Source organism: Cornus florida, unplaced genomic scaffold (genome assembly GCF_030987335.1).
Source record: "Cornus florida cultivar Cherokee Brave unplaced genomic scaffold, ASM3098733v1 CherokeeBrave_3.0.0_Hap2_Chr09, whole genome shotgun sequence".
NCBI lineage: Eukaryota > Viridiplantae > Streptophyta > Magnoliopsida > Cornales > Cornaceae > Cornus > Cornus florida.
Genome location: NW_026775579.1, coordinates 79,504,901 through 79,522,622, shown reverse-complemented (window position 1 = coordinate 79,522,622; position 17,722 = coordinate 79,504,901). Strand labels below are relative to the sequence as shown.

General features: G+C 36.3%; 1 protein-coding gene across 1 annotated transcript; it reads right to left on the bottom strand.

Annotated features, from left to right (window-relative positions):
• Positions 1–13,861: 13,861 nt before the first annotated feature.
• On the bottom strand, positions 13,862–14,659 carry LOC132272932 (uncharacterized). Its single transcript, XM_059773994.1, has 2 exons — positions 14,434–14,659; positions 13,862–14,328 (listed from the first exon to the last, which is right to left on the bottom strand). The coding sequence occupies exons 1-2, from the start codon at positions 14,657–14,659 to the stop codon at positions 13,862–13,864; spliced, it is 693 nt and encodes a 230-aa protein (XP_059629977.1).
• Positions 14,660–17,722: the final 3,063 nt, after the last annotated feature.

The following is a 17,722-nucleotide window of genomic DNA, read 5'->3' as shown; positions in this document are numbered from 1 at the left end:
GAAATGAGCTGATTTGGTCAACCTATCAACGATGACCCAAATGGAATGTGATTCTTGAACGAATTAGGTAATCCCTCCACAAAATCCATAGAAATGCTCTCCCATTTCCACTCCGGTATTGGCAGTGGTTGTAGAGCTCCTGGCGGCCTCCAATTATCAATCTTGACCATCTGACAAGTACTACATCGTGAGACAAATAGAGCAATGTCCCTCTTCATACCTGCCCACCAAAACTGCCGCTTCATATCTTGATACATTTTTTCACCTCCTGGATGAACCAAAAACTCAGAGTGGGGAGTCTCAGTCAGCACATCCTTCCTCAACTCATCAGCAGAAGGTACCACTAACCGTCCTTTGTACCTCAAACCTCCATCAGCCCCAACATAGTAGAATGAAACCTCTCCATAAGCTATCTCTGCAACTTTATCAATGCACTGCTGATCCATGAGTTGTGCCTTCAAAACTTTGTGAATGATAGCAGGTGTAACTACCATGCAAGCTAGGAAAGCATCCGACAATTCATCCACCCTCTTCAACGCATTCCACTCAGTAGTGAATAGAGCGGAAAGACTACCAACAGGTCGACGACGGAGTGCATCCGCCACCATATTCGCTTTCCCTGGATGATACTGTATAGAAAAATGATAGTCTTTCACAAACTCCAACCATCTACACTGTCTCATATTCAGCTCCCGCTGAGTGAACAAATACTGCAGACTCTTGTGATCGCTGAATAATCTGAAGAACTCACCCAACAGATAATGCCTCCAAATACGTAAGGCAAAAACCACAGCTGCCAACTCCAAATCATGTGTTGGATAATTAAGCTCGTGAGGCTTAAGCTTCCGAGATCCATACGAAATCGGTCGCTTCTCCTGCATCAAAACACATCCAAGACCCCGCAACGAAGCATCTGTGTACACAAGATACTCTATCCCGCTCTGTGGGGTAGACAAAACTGGTGCAGAAGTCAACTTAGTCTTCAGCTCATCAAAAGCTTTCTGACAATGTTCATCCCACACGAACCGTACACCCTTTTAAATTAAATGAGTGAGTGGTCCCGCTATTTTTGAAAACCCCTGGATGAACCTACTGTAATATCCTGCTAAACCGAGAAAACTTCGAATCTCGGTAGGTGATGTAGGCTGTCCCCACTCAACCACCGCTGAAACCTTGGCTGGATCCACCGCTATTCCCCTTTCTGACACCACGTGACCCAGAAATTTCACTTCCCGCTGCCAAAATTCACATTTCTCAAACTTGGCATACAACTGGTGCTCACGAAGCGTCTGTAAGACTATTCGAAGATGTCTAGCATTATCGTCCTCTGACCTCGAGTAAATCAAAATGTCATCTATGAAGACAATGACAAATTGATCCAAGTAAGCCCTGAAGACTCTGTTCATTAAATCCATGAAAACCGCTGGTGCATTAGTCAACCCGAACGGCATCACCCGAAACTCATAAGATCCATATCTAGTGAGAAACGCTGTCCTCGGAACATCCTGCTCCCGAACCCGAAGTTGATGATATCCAGACCGCAGATCAATTTTAGAGAAATAAGTAGCTCCCTTCAACTGATCAAACAAGTCATCAATCCTGGGCAAAGGATACTTGTTACGAATAGTAATCTTGTTCAACTCCCTGTAATCTATACACAAGCGGAGCGAACCATCCTTCTTCTTCACAAATAAAACCGGTGCTCCCCAGGGTGAAGTACTCCTGCGAATGAAACCCTGGCTGAGTAGCTGCTGAATTTGATCCCTCAGCTCGCGCATCTCTACTGGTGCCATCCTATACGGTGCCCTAGCAATAGGCGTAGTGCCTGGAGCTAAGGCTATCACAAAGTCGATCTCGCGACTAGGCGGCAACCCTGGAATCTCCTGAAATACATCCGGGTAATCCTGTATAATTGGTATGTTATCCAATAATACAGTAGTCCCCTCCTCCGCTTCCTCCTTCACATGAAACAAATAGGTGCTAGTGACCCCCCTAGAACGCGGCATAGCGATGACGTACACGTCCTGACCAGGTATGGTGAAAACTACGGACCTATCATAACAATCAACTTGGGCATAGTAATGCGATAACCAATCCATCCCAAGTATCACATCATAAGTGTGCATGTCCAGGACCAAAAGATTGGCTAGAAATCTGAGTCTACCAATATCTAGTGTCATAGGCCCATCACTCTCATGAAGAATGGTTGTATTGCCTAACGGTGTAGAAATTCCATGTGGTCTACTGCATACCCGAGTAATCATTCCAGACAAAACAACAAATGACCTAGCCACAAATGAGTGTGTAGCACCCGTATCAAATAAAACACGTCCAAGTAAACCATGAATAGGAAACTTACCCTCAACAGCCTGAGGTGCCCGAACATCCTGTGGCATGGGGTTGTACACTCTGCCATAGTGCAACTGCTGCGGTGCCTGTCCCTGAGGCTGCGGTGGCGCTGGTAAAGCCGGATATGTCTGTCCCTAAATCCGTGGAACCTGTGGAGCTGGTAAAGGCACTGGTGCCCTCTGCCCCTGCTGCACATGTTGTCCCTGTCTCTGTCCCTGTCTTACTGTGGGACACTGCCTGGAAGTGTGACCATACTCTCCACAAGTATAATAACTACCCTGGAAAGTACCAAATGGCCTCCTCTGTCGGTTAGCTTGTGGCTGACCCTGTCTTGCCTGTGGTCTCCCATTCTGCTGTCGCTAAACAGGTGCCACATCCCTGGGAGCATCTGAACCACCCTTATGCTTCTTCCAAGGCTGCTATCCTTGGAACTTGCCCTTGTCATTCTGTCGGTGTCTGTTCCCATTCCCTTTATCAGCTGACTGATTAGCAAAGTCTCTGTCACCCCGCTTCTCACCCTTAGCCTGTCTGAAATCCACGGTCAACTGATACTGCTGTAGAGCGGCGTCTACCACCCGAGCATAGGTAGTATAGGTTGGATTACCCGTAATAGTTCTCTTGATAGTCCACATCAGTCCTTTGACGAAACTGTTGCGCTTCTTCTCCTCTGTATCCACCTCCTCCGGTGTAAAGAGAGACAAGCGTGTGAACTACTGCTCATACTCCGCTACTGTCATGTTCCCCTGCTGCAGATTAAGAAACTCAGTCTTCATGGCTGCCCTGATTGCATAAGGGAAATACTTTTCATCAAAGCGTGCACTGAACTGATCGTAAGTCAATGCCATCCTCTCCGCTGCGGTGGTAACTGACTCCCACCACTGTAGTGCATCCATAACTAGCTTGAAGGTAGCAAGTATCTGCTTCTGAACCTCCGTGCATTGAACCAAGCGAAGATGTCGCTCGAAGTCCTGTTTCCACTGATGAGCTGCTCTCGCATCGGTGGAGCCTGTGAACTCAGGTGGGCTCCCCTTTGTGAAAGAACTCCTAGCCTTCTCCCAAGTATCAATCCGAACAACCGGTGCCGGTAACGGTGCTGGCTGTACCTGAGGCTGATTCTGAAGTGCAGCGGTTACCCCTGCTTCTATAGCCCGAGCAATAAGGTCATTGATGTGAGGAGGAAACTCTGGGTCTCCTCTCTGATCCCGAGTCTGCTGAACTTCCTCATGCTCCTCATAGAACTGACCCTCATCCTCCTGACGCTGCCTACGAGCTGCCTCCCTTCGTTGCCTGTTTCTCTGATTGTCCCGTCTTCTTCAAGCGTTAACCATTCTGTTAACATAGAAAGACAGACATTAGTACGATTTAACCGAACCGTAAAGAACACAACGAATCCTAATCTTAGGCTCTAAATAAAAGAATACGCTATGCGGAAGTCTTAAAACAATAGATCCCTAGAGACACTTGAACCTGGAGTGCTCTGATACCAACTGTGATACCCCTCAATTCTAGAGCCACGGGTGATTAAGTCCGAGCACAGAATACAAGGGATATCAAACAATTAATATTTAAACAAGCATTTGAATACAAAAAGAATAATAAAGAATAAATAAATAATAAGCTGAAGGAAACTAAATAATAAATCCCTATTTTAAAATCCTCAAATAAATACTAATTAAAATTCCAATAATAAAATCCTCCAATCTTCGGATACTAGTAATTAATTAAACAACAACTCGGGAATCCATCCTGTGGACCCCTAATAATATCCTAACCGAAATAACTGAACCGAAATAAAAATAATAAGTAACTAATGATGACGAGTCCTACGTAGAGTCGGAAGAGTGAATGACTGTCTCTGCTCGGCACGAACAATCTCTAAGACTGGAACTGACGAACACCTGAAAAATAATGGTGGGTCAGGCCCACAAACAAGTTCTAATCTACTACATCCCAAACAGAGACCTGATACACGTACACATCCTCATTAATTCAACAATAACTAAATAGTCCATATGTAGATATATACACACTAAAGGAACCTCACTAGACTATAGAGTTGTCTCAACCTGAATAGTAGGCAACATGCAACACGCACATATAGTGGGCATGAGTACCTAGACCTACCAGGGTACACAACTACGCTATATCTAGCTACACATCCCTGGCAATATACGCACCCTAACCACTGATCCTGAGACTCAAGCTCATATCATGGTGTATAATTATATATTTAAAATCCGTCCTATCCAACCATCAAAAATAAACTATCCAATTATTATTTTAATAATATGTCATCCAACTATTCCGTTGACCTGACACGAATAAGTAGGACTTAACACTATGGTTAATCCGTTCCTTTATTAAAAATAGGTAGGACTTAACTTTAAAGTTAATCCGTCCCTAATATGCCCCCATCCCATAATGGTGCATTAATCCACATCATAAACAAAGAGAAGTTTCCAATCCAAAGATAATGTAAATAATATTTACATATAAACATTATATTAATCATACATATATTCTTTGCATTTACTTGAGCAAAAATCTCAATTCTAAGTTTCATGCATTTAATTTTTCATTACACGAAATTAAAATGCATCTCAACTAAATTGTACGTCTCCATATTTTGATTAAATTAATTTAAACTAAGCAATAGATTAAAATAATTTAATCCAGCAATATCTAATTAATTTATTCTTTCAAAATTAATTAAATTCCATCCTTAACATGTAAACTTATATCATGCATACCAATTTAAATTAAATAAATATTTAATTCAAATTCATTAATCAAAACTAACAAATATTAATTTAATATTCTAACATTAAATAGATTACTATTAAAAATATTTAATGCAAAAACTATTTAATCAAAACAAAATAAATTAATCATAATACCAATCATTATACTAATCATTATATCCATAATAGTACCAATCATTATATCATGGCATTATATAACAATCTGTTTTTTTTTTTTTTTTAAAAGGAATTGTCAAGACTTTCTCGATCGGCGTGCCCAATTCATGAAAGAACAAATTCCAGTTTACGAATTGCTACAAACCCAGTTTCATGCCACTTTTTAGCTTGCCTCGTTCGGCGTGCATAGCTTGTAAAAATACTAATTTAACTTTACTCACGCATGCAAACTGATGCATGGAACAAGCATCACTAATTTAACTTTACTCACATGCATACAAACTGATGCATGGAAAAAGAATTCTTTATTTAATTGTTTTTATTTTTTTTTTCCACCATTGTATTGACCTCCTTGTTTCGCGTACATGCTTTCTGTAGAAACAAATTCTAATTCTATATTTAAACACACCACTTGATTCATGCTAACATAAGTCATGAAAAAAAAAATTAAATTAAAACCAAGGCCACCAATAGTGTAGGCAAAAAAAAAAAAATTAAAACCCATTATTAAAACCCATAAATTGAAATTTCAAAATAAATCTATGTAATTAGATCTAATTAATTTATTTAAAGAACCTAGAATTAATCTAGCATGCATAGAGTATGAATCAAAGGAGAAGAGAAGAATTAAAACTTGCCTTTAGGGATTTGATAAAAACCCTAACCTCCTTCTTCTTTTTCTCTTCCTTCCTCTTCCTTCTTTCTCTCTCTAAAATATAGTACGTGATATATTTTCTAACCTCTTTCACAACTCTATAGTTATATATTTATAGGCAACTAAAATAACCTTAATCCTTTTCCCATTCCAAGACAAACTAAAATGAAATAAAAATAAAATAAAATAAAATTTAAATACTAAAAAGGTAACTAAATATATGTTACGTATAATCTATGTGTACCCCTTTTTATATATAATATATAAATATATATCAAATTATTATTAAAGGGACTTTCCTTACATATATATATTTATTTATTTATTTATTAAATATACATATACATGGGTAATCATCCGTACCCATTAAACCCCTTATCCAAGTAGTCCATGGAGCTCAATTGATTGGTCAATTACTACTATCCATATCCAATTCCTTAAAAATATAAAAATAAAATAAAATAAAAATAAAATAATTAAATTCCTAAATAAATACACATCATCACATTCAATTCAATTTAAACAAATAATTAAATCAATTAAACAAGTAAACAATTAGCCAAGAAAACAACTAAATAATTAAATGCAATTAAAACTATTAAAATAATACCGAGACTATCCTTTTTAAATTAGGGGTATTACAGTTTGTATGTAGATCTGTTCCTCTCTAGTAAGAAAATTAATCCATAATTTTTGTATGTTATTAAATTTAATAGTCATTTTTTAAACCTACCTATATCCATTCTCACATTATTTTTAATTTTTATATTTAATTTTACTATCGTTTGAAGTTTAAAGTTTTAATATTATTTATTTTGTTTTTAGTTTAATAGAGATGGTTGAGCTGGATACAAAATTTCAGCATTACAAAATATGCATGAAACAACTTGATGAGAATAAAGAATATTTTTTATTTTTATTTTTGAGATACAATAATTTATTAAACAAATGTAAAAATTCCTTATATATTTCTTATATATATTCCTTATATATTTCTTATATAGTTAATAAGGTGAGTTTGATTTAGGGCGGGGCGGGGATCTCATTTCCCATTCCCATTCCCGCTGAATTTTTCAATCCCCATCCTTGCTCCCAACCCCGCTTAAAATTTCACCATCACCCCCATACCCGCCCCCGCCCCCACCCCCGCCCCCGACCTCTTATCCCCATCCCCACCCTGGCCCCGATTAATAGATATTAATTTTTAAAAAAAACATAATTTTTCTTATTTTCATATATATAATAAATCTATTTTAGTAATAAATTATTAAATGTAAGAGTATATTAGTAATTTAATACTTAATCGGGGCGGGGCGGGTTTACCCCATCCCCGCTCCCTCCCCCGCCCCTAGCGGGTTTTCAAAATTTACCCCCATTCCATCCCGTTTACATAAAAGGGTCTCCATTTCGGCTATAAATGGGACGGGGACGGAGAATTTGCCATCTCTAGTTTGATCCTCTAATGAAAAATTCAGAATTTATATATCTTATTCTTTTAAATTAATTTCCAATGATAAAATTCTAATAAATAAGACAAACACGTTCCTAATTAGAGTCATTTCCATCAAGATTAATTCAATGAGTTTCTAGACTTCTTTTGTATTTTATAGTTTATTCATTTGCCCAAAGCATTCTTAGGTAGTATAACTTATAATAATCTAAAACTAATATTTTAGTAAAGGTGGAGAAGATGGATTGAAAATGTTTAAATATTTGAGGTTTACGTGTCATATTTTTAGCAGTCCAAATGACACCATGGAGTCTCATGTGATTACATGAATAATGTGGAAAATTGGGGTTGGCTCTTGAATGGCATACTTGGAAGCCTCAAAGTATTAGGACAAAATATAGAGTTAGTTGTGTGTGTGTGTGTGTGTGTATATATATATTATTTAGTACCATGTATTTTTGCATAGGAATACTAGATTTTTATACAATGCTAAATTAGTAATTTAAAATAGGGTAGAGTGCAAAAAAAAAAAAAAAAAAAAAAAAAAAAAAACAAAAAAAAACTTTAACTATGAAGAAATCTGCAACTAACCCTCTAGAGTACCAAAATTGCAGAAAATCCCTTGAACTTGGCAAAAAAGTTGCAGATCACCCCATCCAGCCAAGGTCCGGTGAGAATCAGCTGTTAAAATTTGTTAAAATATTTTAAAAGACCATATTGTCCTTAGAAGCATGAAAGGACAAGAGTGTCCTTAATTAGCAATAAAGCTAACCAAATTTCTCGTTTTGCTACCGACGAAGCCAGAAACGGCGCCGACGAGGTATTCGGCAAGGACAGGGACGGTGGCACAAGGATTTACTGATGAGCACGCGAGCTGGGTGTGGCAGGCGATGACAGCAAAGCTTGATGAAATGACTCCGGTAAGCACAGTGGAGTGGACGGCATGAATAAGCCACCAAAAATGGGCCAACGACCACAGTGATGGCGAGAATGTCGGTGAGCTCGTGAGGATGCCTAATACGGCAGTAAAGAGGGCTTACGGCGAGCTTGAAATGGCAGGGAAGCAAGGATTCAACGGTGAGCACATGTGACTTGGAATGAACCTCACTGGCGATGAACAAAAAGGTTGACGGCGCTGTAACTGAACTTACCGGCCAAACAAATTCTGACGAGACCCACTGAGCTTTGGCAACCATCAACTTCGGCAAGCCAACTTCAGACCCAACAGCTTTGATATTCTTCTTCATCGCTGGTGCTATTCATTTTGAGACCCGTCGATCATGCCAAGCTCACATCGACGAGCTCCAAGTGTCGGCTACACAACTGATTTTTCCAAGCCCAAACCCATCTGAAACCATTCTGGCGAGGACAGAGGACAGTGGCAAAAGGATTTACCGGTGAGGTCCTCGACCCAGAAAGGGTGCCGACTGATAAGTGCTTAAATGTTGCACATTTCAGCACCTAAGCTAGGGTATTTCAGTCTTTGCATCTATCTTAAGTTTATGTTTTAGTCCTAATTTATGTTTATGTGTATTTCAGGGCAATAAAGTTAAAATGAGCTAAGAACAGTCCAATTAAGCCTTTTTGGAGTTAAGCAAAGATTTTCAGAAAATGGCACAAAGCGGTCAATCTCGGGCCTTTAATGATGTTCCCAAAGATGGAGAAGCAAACCAAATAGCCCGGGGCAAAAATGGAGCTGAATAAGGCTTAAAGGAATTTTCCAACTCTGGGGGATCGATCCCCCAGGGTGGGGGATCAATCCCCCAGGACTTGGCAACATTGCATATTTTTATTTTAATGTTTGGGCTTATTTTGTAACATAGTGGGCTTTAATAGGTTTATTACTTAAGCCCAGTGAGGCCCATTGTTTTTAGGGTTAGTATTTATTAGTTTAGTGATTTATTATTTGGGGAATTAAGTTTTATTATTTTTTAATCTGTATCGTGATATCGTTCTCTCTGGAAGAAAACGAAAGGAAGAAAAAAAGCGAGGGTTTCAAGAATATTTTTTAGAGAGGCTTTGTCTACAATTGAAGAAAGAAAAAGAAGGAGCCAAAAGATGGAGATGGAGCTTGTTGACACCATGATCATCTTCTCCATGAGCTAGTTCTTCACTTAAGGCTTGGATGAGCCCTAAGTTCATGTAACCCTAACCTTTGTATTTCTTTTCTTGGGGAATTATTATGTTGTAATTAAATTTTATGGCCTTGTGATTTCTTTATATATACACGCTTGATTTGATAAATTAGGGTTTGTATGGATGAATTCTTCCATTGAAATCTCCAATTGATTGTATGTCTATGTATGATTAATTAGGGATTTTATTCTTCATTAGATGATTAGAACTTAATTCTTTCATTAATTCTGTATGTAATTTGCATGTCTATGTGTGATTGCTTTAGGATTATATTCTACATTAAATACTTCTTGTAGTTGTGTTTAGTGATGGCCATAGCATGATACTTATTTGATACAATTGTGAATTAATTTGATGGGTTGTTCTACAAATTAGCTTTCTTGTTATTAGTTAATTGTAGTTAAGTAGGCAATTTGTGCTTGATTATGTTAATCCATGCTTCTAATTTCAATTAGTATTATTCTCTTGATTGATGTGTGCTCTTATTTGATACATTTGTGAATATGTATGGTGGGTTATGACGTAGTCTTGAATGGGTTCTACACTTTAGTTTAATTGTCATTAAGTAGACAACTCATTCTTGATGTTGATAATCTATGCTTACAATTGTGATTTGTGATGATAATGTGGCTACATCTATAATTACACTAATGAATTCCCCATTAATTGAAAGCATGTGGTTAATTGCATGAGCTTAGTAGTGAATCCTAACCCTAAGACTCTCTTCCTATCTCTTAAATTCTTAGTTTAATTTACTTGCATTGTCATTTCTATTTCCATGATTTCAATTGAATTCTAGTTTAATCACTCCACCAAAATCTTTTTCTCTCACACTCTTTCTCTCTCTTTTCTCTCTTTTATAATCTAATTAACTTTAAAACCAAGTTTAATCCCAACACGTGTTCAATCCCTTGGGTTCGATCCATTCTCACTTCATACTACATAGTATAAGTGTCTAGCGGTTTATAAATGTAAACTATGATGCCCGTTTGATACCATTTCCAAAACCAAAGTGTTGTGCATTATTTTGTGCACACGCTCGGGTCGCACCACCGACGTCTTTATTGAGGCCTTTGAGTGCGACGGCATCACCACCGTCTTCACCTACCTCGGCAGCGCATCAATGGAGATGCACCAAGCTCTCACGCACGACGCCACTTTGAACACTTCGATCATGGTGATACACAATTATAAACACTTTGAGGGTTAGGATTTGGAAATGTCGGTGACTAAAGCAATTCACAATTATTAATTATAAAATACATAAATATCAGCCATTATTGGTTGGTTCGATATTATTAGAATATTGGACAGGCAATTTCGTCTTTTTCCTTTTTCGGAGGCTTAAGTGGGCAAATTGCAACAAATTGAAAGTTCAGGGGGGTTTCTTGTAGTTCCGGGGGGTTAGTTGCAAAACCCCCATAGGTCAGGGGTTTTTTTTTTTTGCACTTTATCCTTTTAAGTAGGTTTGATATTTATTTATTTTGTTTACATGTGGGTTTCTTAGAGCATTTTATAATTTATCATCGGATAATTTTTCGTATCATAAGCATTATATAATTATCAAAAAAACTCTCTGAAATTGACTCCTTAGATTAGAGAGTCCACCAACAAATGTCGCTTATGTTCAAGCTATGTTTGCTTGGAGGGATGGATGAGAGGGGATAAAAAAAACAATTTGTGTTTGGTTGAAGGGAAGAGAAAAGAGGGGGGAAGTAACGAGGGATGCTTGTTCCCTCATTCCTTTGTAGTTTTCTATCCGCCCAAAATTGGAGGGAAGATGAGAGAGAGAAAATAGGATAATAAATAACAAATTTTTTATTTTCGTTTTTAACCTTGTTGTTGCATTATTTGGAATGGTTATAGTATAATTTTTATAATATTATGTAATTAGGGTATATTAGTGAAAACAATATAAAACTCTTTCTCCCTCCCTTTCAACCAAAAAAAAATAAAATAAAATAAAATAAAATAAAAATTAAAAAAAATAAAAAAAAAATAAAATTATCATCACATCCATACTTTCTACTATCCATTCCATTCAACCAAATAAAAAATGTGGTAAACACCTTCCTTTCTCTAAGGATGCCTCATTCATTCCTTAATCCTTACCCTCTCCCTTCCATCCATTTTTTTATCCCTCCAACCAAACGAAGCAAGTGCTGCAGTCAATATGTATCAACAAATTCTAACTTCCAACCTAAAAAATGTGAGGTGAGATTTTAGTTTGGTAAAATATACACAATCTAAACTTGCATAGAATAGTCAAAGTTTAAAATTCGGGCATTGGGCTATTGTAATGGGCTTTAGTCCCACCATCATGCTCACAAAAGTAGAACCACTTTAAGTTTCAAGCCTCATTAAAATTGGGCTCATTTTGTAATCACTCAAGTTAATCACAAATTCGCAAAGAGTGGGCTTGAACTCAAACTGGGTCGTCTCGAGTAAGATTGGTTGGACTTGTGAACTCCAAAATGTGTTTTTTTTTTTTTGAATCTAACATTTTTTTTAAAATGATTTTTATTTTATTTTATTTTATTAATAATGAATGAATTATCAAATTTACTCCTATTAGGTTCAAGTGATGTGATTAGTTTACTACTTTCTGTTACAAGTATTTTAATAGATAAATTATTATTAAAATAATTCTTATTAAAGTTTTGTGATGGCTAATAATTATAATGAAGAAACCGCAACAGTTTTTCAACTTATATATATAAAGAGGTCGAAAAAACTGCCAACACTTTTTCTCACACACACACACAAACAAGCAAAGGACTAACCAACACGACTGTTTTAAAGATGGATTATGCTATATAGGAGACCTTAACCATCAAACCTTGTGATGATATATTCAAAACCCTCACTAAAAAAAGAGTATTATTCATGAAGCTGAGGTGCACTTTGCTTTGAGAACAACATGAGCTTGAACTAAACAGAAAAAAGTCAACTTATGATAAACAACCACAATATTAGTGATAAAATTATGCGAAATAGAGTATTTGAAATTAAGCTAACAAAAACAATAAAATTAAAATACATTTTTTTTTGGTGAAATGTTAATTCTAAATAAATCACCAAAACGCAATCAAAAGAAATTCAGTCTAGACTCTATACTAAATTTCCAAGCACAGTTGGGAGGATCCAAATCGGAGGCGGCATATCCTTTAGTGAAGGATCAAGAATGTAATGTGTGCCAAAGCTTCCATTCTCTATGTTGAAGATACCATTATCATGGCACCCATCCGGTGTGTAAACTATAAAGTCAAAATAATCATCAGTGTGTATATGGAATTTGGCTAGCATCCAGGGAACTTCGAAGCTGAAATACAAGTGGAATGGCTATCTCCCAAAAACATTGCATTTCCACCCAAGCTCTTCACTTCAATCCGCTCAGGCATACCATTTTTGTTTGGTTGTAGCAGCGCGCAACTTGAAAACCTTGAAGTTCGAAGTTTCGGGCTGTAAATCAAGTTCTATTTCTGAATGAAACCGTTGCACATTAAACAAATCTCCACTAGATGATTCCACGAGATATATCTGGCGAGCATACACTTCAGTCCTTCGTACAATTACTTTAACTTGGGGAGCCTCAATTGCCCTGCCCTTGCTATTTAGGGGTGTACACGGTTTCAGTTCTCACAATTCCGGTCGGAACTGGAACCATATAATATGGAATCGAACCGGAACTGGTTCGGTTCCATGAGAATCGTTAACTGTGAAGGTGAGTAAGTCTTCTCCGACCATTTTTGGTTTCAATAAAAGCAAAAATCACTGGGGAGTATAGCTTTTGAAGCTTCAAAATTTGTTCAATGTGAGGGGGTTCCCCATCCTTTGAAAATTCCAAACAATAATCCGCATATGGCTCTGTTTGGATTCAATTCTATTCCTAGATGTCCGAGTTGTATGTATTGTACATGGAAAAGTTCGGACTGAAGAGGAAGCAGCAGAATAAAAAAATGAGCAGCAACGCAATTGATCCCAATAAGGCTTTATATGATTCAATGTTATAGTTCCGGCCTTAAATTGCATAAGCCCGTTTGCCTCCATCCCGTAAGTAACTGGGTCTAGGTAATTGATTTGCATATGGATGCTCTAGACCATTATTTACTAGCTCAGTTAAGCTTTGGCCCCAACTTATTGGACCGACACTGAGATGTCTCATTTGGGTTTTTATCAGAGGCCCAATTACTTTGATTGACTAGGCCCAATTACTTCTTTTTATTATAAAATTAAATATATAATACATATTATATATATATATATATATATATATATATATATATATACGGTTCCGGTTCTTACCGGTTTCCACGGTTTGAAACCGGAACCGGAACCGTATGTACACGGTTCCTAAATTTTTAACCGAAATCGGAACCGTGAGAACCGAAAAAAACGGTTCCGGTTCCTTTGTGCACCCCTACTGCTATTATCATCAATCATTAAAACTACACCCCAATAATTAACTGCAAAAACCTTGCATTTATAATATATGACATCAAAGATTGATTTAAATTCATCTTCTATATAACTCCAATCTTTGTCACCAGGTCGAATAAATGCCAATTGGCGACGACCACTATAGATGGCGGTAACTATGCAGTCATTCGGAGACAAAGCAGGGTCAGCCGACAATATAGCCTTGTGAACTTGGAACTCAACTAAAACAAGTTCATCACATGGAGTATATTCGTATTCAAATCCGACCTCAATATCTTTTTCATCGCTTTCATCATACTCGAATTTTGAGACGTACCTGATGGAAGGAAGCCCAATGGTAGAACCAGAGAAGGGGTTTAATAGAGTTACACCCGTGTTTTCTTCAACAGTGAACAACCAACCATATGAAGAACCAGAACACCTCTTCTTGTAAGGTACCCGTAATTAAAAATAATATGTTTTATCATGAGTGATGTTGTATAGACTGCGAAATTCTTCACTATTATCTTTTGTTGGGACCATCAACAATGGAACTTGTACATAACATTTTCTTTCAAGAAATTTAACTTTGTTCTCCAATGCCACAAATTGCCATGGTTTGCAGACAGCACCAAAGCGAACATAATCGGAAAGTGAATCTAACTTGTCCACAATCATATCTGATAAGTTCCTAGGGAGCCATGTCCAGGCCAACTCCACTGATGAATTCATATTACTAATGATTATTTAGTTGCACAGCACTACAACAAATCTACAATAAGAACAAGCAAGAGAACCTAATCAATTACAAAATCTAGTGAGGTTTCATAATCTTAAACATGAAAACCATATATATAGAACCATAAAACTATATATAAAAAAGAAGAAGAAGAAAAAAAAAAAAAGTGGTAATAATAGGAATAAAAATAATATCTACCCAGATGATAATATGAAGCAGCTAACCAAATAACGAGAAGCGTAATATTAAGACATTGTTTAGGTGAGAAAATTGTAATGGGATTAAAATTGATGAAGATTTACCTAAAGTTTGTGTAATGAAAGATGCTGACTTATTCGTGTGTGTATGTATAGATATATATATATACACATATGTAGTGCTTATAGTAATCTCCTTTCCTAAGCAGACTTGTAAACACCAAACGGATCTGATACAGATACAAATATAGAACAAGTAGAGTGGGGATTACACTTTAATCAACAAAATTAAGCACCAAATCAAGAAATGTTGTTAAACAATCTAATATAAGAAATAAAATTAGGGCTTCTAATCGAGAATAAGGGAAAGGAAAGGAAATAAGAAAACAGAATACTCACAGCGTGATAAAGGTCTTTAGGCGAGAAGGCGAAGTTGGGTTTTAATCAAATTAATTCATGTAGAAATCAAGAATACTTTAATTAATTAAAGAGTAATTTAGACTAGTACCTGATTGATGATTACGCGCATATACCTTTAGAATATCTATGTAATCCTCTATGAGTTCCTGCAAAACAGTAAAGCGTTTTACCCCCTTCTGAGAGTTGTCGATACGATAGGTCAGAATAAGGGTTTTAAAACCCTTATATATAACAACAAATAGGGGGGGACGGCTTCTCTACAAAGAAACATATCTAAATCTCCCTTCCTATCATGGAAACTTAGATATTAATGGTTAGAAATAAGTCACACCAAATAAGTTGGAAAACCACAATCCAACGGTATAAAACCATACTCCCAATTAGACCACCAAATTGGAAAGTATAAACCCAATCCATCAAGTATCAATAATCACATTGCAATTCTATTTTAGAAAACGTAATGCATAGGACCATAAAATAATTTTTATTATTTATATATATAAAATTTCCAACAATCTCCCACTTGGTCCATGCACTCTAAGTTTTATAAAAAAATGATACTATGGATTGCAACACACTTTATAAAATTCGAGTGGCCACTCATTTTTATTTAGAAAACATAATTATCGAAATTGATGGATTGATACTTTAGAACACTCTCCTCCATAGAATTCCGCAATAGTGGATCATGAATGCGTAGACAAGTAATATATTAGTCTAAACAGTTCCATGATCTTAAAACCAATTCCATCTAGGATTCAAGCAAATATAGTGGTTTTACTGTATTTCATGAGATGTGCAAACTGCATGTGGTCTAAACACACACCTTATTATCCGTCCTGCTTCATACCATCGCGGTATGTCACTTGAACATATTACAGCAAACTGCCAACATTCTGTTCAGTGTGAGGGTTTACCGATATAGAGCCAATTTCATATCTAACCCAAGCTATCCTCATAGAGTGTTAACACTCCCACAGGCAAACTTTAATATTTATATTTGGATTTACCAATGTGGTGTCAATCTCACATCTAGTCCAAATAACCTTATGAGTGAAATACTACTCCCAGACAAATCTTATATTTGGATTTACCGATATGGTGTCAATCTCATATCTAGTCCAAACAACCTCATGAGTGAAATATCACTCCCAGACAAACATAATAGCACGTGCATAAACCATATATATCAAGATAATAATAATGATGCATCATAACTTTATTTTGGATGTAAATAAATGTCACTATAAGACGTAAAGAAACTAATTGCAATGTAGCATATACAAAAGATATACCGGACATTATAATATAATGACTCTCGAACACCTATCCGAATCATGTGCTTTATAAATACTTTATTATATTTGGCTGAAAACCTTTAGTAATAGGATCTACAATCAAATTTTTTACTCTATCTGGGAACCTCAATAACACCTTCCTTAACTTTCTCACACATAAAAAATGTACTTTATGTCAATAGGCTTACTATGCTTAGTCATCCTTAAATTTTTCCATATACTTAAATAATATAAACCTTTAGAGAAAGTCCAAGTATGCTAGTAGCGTGATCCGTATGGATCCTAATACTAAGGACATACTCTGCATACCGCATGTCCTTCATGTCAAAAACTTTACATGAAATTCTCAATATCACGTATCTCATGAATGTCATTGCTACCTAGCAAAATATTATCAACATATAGGACAAGAAAGACAAAAAATGACTCCCACTGAACTTGAGGTACATGCATCTATCCATAGCATTCTCTTTGAACCTACAATTAGTAACCACTATATCAAAATTTGGATACTACTGCTGTAAAACTTGCTTAAGCCATAAATGAGTGATAATGAAATAATGACTCTTAAAGAGTTATTTAATGAAATTGGAGAAAAATCTCAAAGAAATCAACACTTAACTTTTGCTTAAGCACTTGACCATCAATTTTGTCTTATATCCATCAGACACCTCAAAACCACCAACTACAGCATACTTCCAAGCTCTAGAAGATCTCCTAAGTTAAACAGGTTTAGGAACTAGATTGAAAACTGAAAGAAGAGACTGCAAATAAGAAATAACTAAATGAGTGGGAATAGCTGAAAGAGTGAAAATAGGAATTATAAATAAAACCACTAAAGAAAGTGGAATGAAGTTTGAAATAAAATGGAATAGATACTGAAAGCTGCTCCTCTGCAAAAAAGAAACTACAGTATTCTAAAATCCCACTAGATTCGCCACTCTCATCAAATTTATATGATATATATCAATAATCTTCATAGGTATACTGGACAATAAAATCTTCAATCTTTTAATCTATCAAGATGCCCAATCAAATAATCATTGATAGTGTGAGTATCAAGCTCCTTGATATCTGCATTATATAACTCTGTCTTTATAAGACATCCCTACACTTTCTATTTTCTGCAACTTTATTCTGT

Coding starts and splice junctions, on each gene's coding strand:
- LOC132272932 (XM_059773994.1), bottom strand. CDS start 14,659: ATGAATTCATCAGTGGAGTTGGCCTGGACATGGCTCCCTAGGAACTTA. Junction 14,329..14,433: donor TAATAGTGAAGAATTTCGCA/GTCTATACAACA, acceptor TCACTGTTGAAG/AAAACACGGGTGTAACTCTA.